Source organism: Electrophorus electricus, chromosome 19 (genome assembly GCF_041902795.1).
Source record: "Electrophorus electricus isolate QZ-2024a chromosome 19, ASM4190279v1, whole genome shotgun sequence".
Classification (NCBI taxonomy): Eukaryota; Metazoa; Chordata; class Actinopteri; order Gymnotiformes; family Gymnotidae; genus Electrophorus; species Electrophorus electricus.
The window spans coordinates 4374491-4377955 of NC_137515.1; the positions used below are offsets into that span (position 1 = coordinate 4374491).

The 3465-nt window shown below is 32.4% G+C and overlaps 1 protein-coding gene across 1 annotated transcript; it reads left to right on the plus strand.

Annotated features, from left to right (window-relative positions):
• The first annotated feature begins 519 nt into the window (after window positions 1–519).
• LOC118242882 (trace amine-associated receptor 6-like) lies at window positions 520–1561 on the plus strand. Its single transcript, XM_035535898.2, has one exon. It carries the CDS (start codon window positions 520–522, stop codon window positions 1540–1542), a length of 1023 nt encoding a protein of 340 aa, XP_035391791.2. The 3' UTR covers window positions 1543–1561.
• Window positions 1562–3465: the final 1904 nt, after the last annotated feature.

A 3465-nucleotide genomic window follows, 5' to 3' on the forward strand; every position in this document is an offset into this window, starting at 1 on the left:
TCAATTACATCTTGAAATTTTTAGTGACTGCATGAGTTACTATACAAGCTGGAGAGACAGACAGAAACTGAAAATTCTAGCATTGATGAGCTCATCCGATCGGTATGTGGCTCTGGATACTGTGACACTGCATTTTGGGATTACTAGCAGCACTTTACTGTTGTGTGCATGCACCCATGTGTTTCCAGTAGGAATATTGTATAGGTACTTATTTAGTATTTAATAGAAATATATATACAAATACCTTGTTTACAAAATGTGATTGATTTAAAACATGTATTAACTATGACATTGACTGTTAACACCCCTACTGGTCACCACTGTAATGACATTGTTGAATATTAAGTGAATGATGCTGGGTACAAACTGGCCATTCACATATTAGTAGGAAGATTCATAATTTATTTCATTTATATTCATACAATATAAATACACAATCTGCAAAGACAAATTCATCAGTCCAGCACTACTGAACAGCATATTTTTATCAGCTCCAATTCACATATCTGTAAACTTAAGATGAATATCACAGTGTATCAACAAAACATGACAGTTCAATATTGCTTTCCTGACAACAACTCGTCATGCAGAAAGGAGATCCGAACAGGCCCTGGAAATATATTTTTGTTTATTTTTCTGTCTTGTATCTCTGTAAGCACTGTATTTTTGAACTTGCTTGTCATCTTATCTATCTCTCAGTTCAAGCAGCTCCATACTCCAACTAACCTACTCATCCTCTCTCTGGATGTGGCTGATCTTCTCGTGGGAATTGTTGTTATGCCTGTGAATATGATGCAACTAAGAGATAGCTGTTGGTACCTTGGTAAAATGGCATGTACAATTGTTCTAGTAATCGATTTTATATCAGTGTTAGCATCTCTGTGTACTATGGTTTTCATTGCAGTTGATCGGTACATTGCTATCAGTGACCCTCTGATATATTCCACTAAAATCACTGTTTGTAAAACCTCTTTATTAATAATTCTAGGATGGTCTTGTTCTCTCTTGTATATCCTCATCTATTTGTACTTTAATGACCATCTCCTTCAGTCTCAGATCTTGAGTAGATGCCATGGAGAGTGCATTTTAATTATAAAATCCTCCTGGGTAATCATTGATCTAGTGATTTCATTTCTATGTCCATGTTCAGTTATAGTCATCTTGTATTCAATCATTTTTACTTTGGCAAGACGTCAAGCTAAAGCTGTGAGATCTGTGTTGAATGCTACCTCAAACAGACACAGAGCCAAAGTTTCTAAGTCTTCTAATTCTAAAGCAGCAAAAACACTTGGCATTGTTGTTTGTGTTTATCTTGCTCTCTGGATACCTTTCTATCTATGTTCTCCATCAGTTCAAAACATGACATCTTTGTCACTGGTGTGGACTGTTCTTGCCTGGCTTATATACATCAATTCTTCTCTAAATCCTGTAATATATGCTATATTTTATCCATGGTTTAGAGCATCAGCTAAGTACATTATGACTTGTAGAACACTGAAGTCCTCCTCTTCAAGATTTAATTTATTTCAAGAGCATTTCTGACTTCAAATATTATTCCTCAGAAAAGGATGTGATTATATATATATATATATATATTCATGTGCTTTTTAAAATTGTTCATCTATAATTCTTCAAAATGTAGGCTTTCTTAATTTTTCTTATATGTATTAATTATTGTTATTTTTTGTAAATGAGTAAAACATTTGAAAGCAGATGTGTATGAGTAGCTTTTTAGGCTTTTTATTCTAATACATACATAAAATAAAATATACCTTTATTAGTGAAACATTCATGTTTAAATAACAGACATACATGTGTATTTTTCCTCATACATAGATTAAACATTTGAAAATATATTGAAAAAGCCTATGTATGTCACACTCATATCCCTTATTAGATACAGTTGTATAGCTGAAAACCATATACATAGCCATCAAATGTATGGTAAATGTATAGATACACCTATATATATATATATATATATATATATATATATATATATATATATATATATATATGTATAGCCTAAAGGCTTTTTAATCTAATTCTTTATGCTTAAATTTGTGAATAGTAAATAGTAAAAAAAAAACAGTAAGCGTGGGTAGCCTAGTTAAGAAATAGGTTTTCAGCAAATAGCTTGTCATTCTGAAATGATTTAATTGCATTCTTTAGTCATTCACCATCCAAGTACACAGCAGTCCTCAGATAGTGTTTAATAAAGTGTCACAGATGCCTCTTCTCTAGTGTCACATTTCCTCTGGTGATTATTTTCTTTCTATTATGTTTAGAGTAGTTCATCACCCCCAATATATTCCGTGGTCAGAACCTGACCAGAGAGAATCAGGAAATAAGGTCTAACTAATTGTGCATGGCATAAGATGGACTGAGACCAAGCCATTTTATTAGAAACACATATGCAAATGTCTATTGATCCATTACCATACAGAGTTGTTTTAGCCATCTATGATGGTCAGTTTTGGCTTGAGCGCCAATATCATGGATAGGCATTGGGATTATGGATACATCACAAATGAAAACTTATTTTACAATTATTTTATTGGTTTCCTGGTTTTTAAAGAATCTAGTCAAAATCCTCTACAATTTATGGCTTTGCTATCCCTAGAATTGTACTACTAGTAGTAATTTTAATATACCTTTATATAATTATGTATCCCTTTTCCCCCAACTGAATAATGAGTAGACTACAAAAATGTGACTGTAATGTAATAAAAATAATCAGATGATTATCAACAATTTCAATCTGACTTATCAGTTCAATATTACGGTCTTTATCTTAGGAAATTACTTTTTAAAATAAACATCAAACCCCATTATCTTGAAAAAAAAAAAACCTTTTGTATACGCAGTGTTACACAGTGCTAAAATTTATTAATGTTTAATAATTCTGTCTCACCTCATGAAAGTTTCCAGTTCAATTACGTGATTATTTCTCATCTACCAAAAATTTGAATATCACTCTTGACTCACAGACATAACTAAGGTATGTTTATTGAGTAAATACAGATAGGAAAACATACATAAAAATCATTCTAAATAATGAATAAAAAGATTATACTAATGACCACTAGAATCACTGTAGATAACAAACATTACAATATAACCAAACCATAATTACCCCAAATGATTATTTGGTGGACCAAAGTAGCTAACTAGGCTAACAAGAGAGAAAAAAGAAAACTATTCATGTAACCTGTAAGAATGACCAATTGGGCAACCTACTTATCAACCAAACAAAGACCAACAAAGGAAACTTTAAGCAAGCGAGATTTGTTGGGAAAGAACATGAATAAAAGGTATAACAGGCAGACCCTGGTTCCTGTCCTTGGGTGAGAGAAAGCCCTCTATGACCAGATCAAACTTTCATGAGAGGTATAATTTGTAGTCTACCATCACTACAACAGGGTATTTTCCACTTGAAATGAAAGAAAAGCCCAGTGCAAGCCT